Raw genomic sequence first — 1,647 nt, forward strand, 5'->3', positions numbered from 1 at the left:
ATTATTACCTCACGTGGATATAACAAAATCAGTTCCCTTCTATACTAGTTTAGGAAAAAACATGTTTTAACACATCCACTTGCGATGCGGCCCAGTAAATGCAGCAAATGGGTCTATTCTCGAAGAAAGTATAGCATTGAGTGGCACCGGCCCATGGCTGGCTATTTGAATCGAAACTGGTCTGAAATTATATCAATATTAATCACAGCCAGGAAAAATTCTATATATGTCAGTTCCAGTCTCAGCTTTCTTTCTCATTTGAGATTCTTTATCCAGAAACATTCGATGTTCAAATTGAGCCCAACAAATTCAAAAGTGGCCTTTATTTTATGTGCGCAGTATTATATAATCTATCAGTTAAGTTGAACAATGAGTTGACTTAATTCCGAAAAAAATGAGACATAAAAACCAATAAGTTTCAGAATACATCGTTCTGTACCAAAGGAGTGCATGCCTTACGCTGGAGTTATAAGTTTATCCATAATATGGAGGAACCGAACAACTCCTTCCTCTGTACTAATACTAATTCCCAAATACAAGACCCAAGCAGTCATTAGAAACAACACTAACTTTTTTTTTAACTTGATTGAAAAAGTGACCGACAAAAATTACGTTGTAAATAACAGAAATGATTCGTTAAAGCCATAGTGCTCCAGCTTCCTTAAGGAGTGGGACCAATGTGCCATTGATATGTGAAGCCATAACTCTGTCCATTGCTCCGATGAGTTTGCCGCCGATAAAAACCACCGGCACGGCGGAGCTGCCTCCGAGCAACCGTGCGAGGGCCTTCTCAATCTCTTTGCCCTTAGGATCTTGATCGATCTCGTAAACCGTAGGGCTTACTCCCATACCACTAAACAGCCTTTTCACTGCATGGCACATACAGCATGTGCTGACGCTGAACACCACCACCGCGCTGCCGGAGGCCAGCCTCAACACCGTCTCCATTGGCTCCGATGAGGCATTGCCGCTGCCGCCGCCACCGCCTCCACGAGAGGAGGATGAGTAGTAGCTTTGTGACTCCGATTGGCATTGCATGATTGTTACTATATTAATTCTCCTCTTTTCAATTGCTTTTCGATAATTAACAGTGTGCAAAAACCCAGATAAAAGCGGCTGAAAGAAGGGAAGGAGTAGAGCGTGAAAAGGCAAGTAGACGAAGTGGTATAGGAGCAGGAAAAAGTGGAACGTGTGCGTCCGAGGATTCTTCGGATTATGGATGATGTGTGAAATGATATCCAGGAAGATGATATTTATAGCCTGGGAACACTGGGTGGGGTCGCCGTGGGGTTGCTTTCAGCTTTTAAACGGTGTTTTTAACTTATAATATTTTTTAAAAAAAAATTTGTCACAACAATATTTCGTCGAAAATGAACCAACTGTGAAAATAAGAATCAATTTACAACACTGAAACTGCACTTTAATTAATATTTATTTTTTGTGAAAACAAAATAAACGTCAAATTATATGATTAAAAATATAATTTACCCTATTTCAAATAACAAAAAATGAAAAACTGCTACTTAAATTCAAATTTGGATGTGAGAAATCCAATAATTTTGTTAAATGAGAACCAAAAAATTCTCTTAATTTTCAATATATATAAACCCACATATTATTACATCACATATCAAGATTTACCATACT

The 1,647-nt window shown here is 38.6% G+C and overlaps 1 protein-coding gene across 1 annotated transcript; it reads right to left on the reverse strand.

Annotated features, from left to right (window-relative positions):
• Positions 1–464: 464 nt before the first annotated feature.
• LOC140816942 (glutaredoxin-C1-like) lies at positions 465–1,205 on the reverse strand. Its single transcript, XM_073176451.1, has one exon. It carries the CDS (start codon positions 1,036–1,038, stop codon positions 637–639), a length of 402 nt encoding a protein of 133 aa, XP_073032552.1. The 5' UTR covers positions 1,039–1,205; the 3' UTR covers positions 465–636.
• Between the last annotated feature and the right edge of the window lie 442 nt (positions 1,206–1,647).

Source organism: Primulina eburnea, chromosome 16 (genome assembly GCF_022965805.1).
Source record: "Primulina eburnea isolate SZY01 chromosome 16, ASM2296580v1, whole genome shotgun sequence".
Taxonomy (NCBI): Eukaryota; Viridiplantae; Streptophyta; class Magnoliopsida; order Lamiales; family Gesneriaceae; genus Primulina; species Primulina eburnea.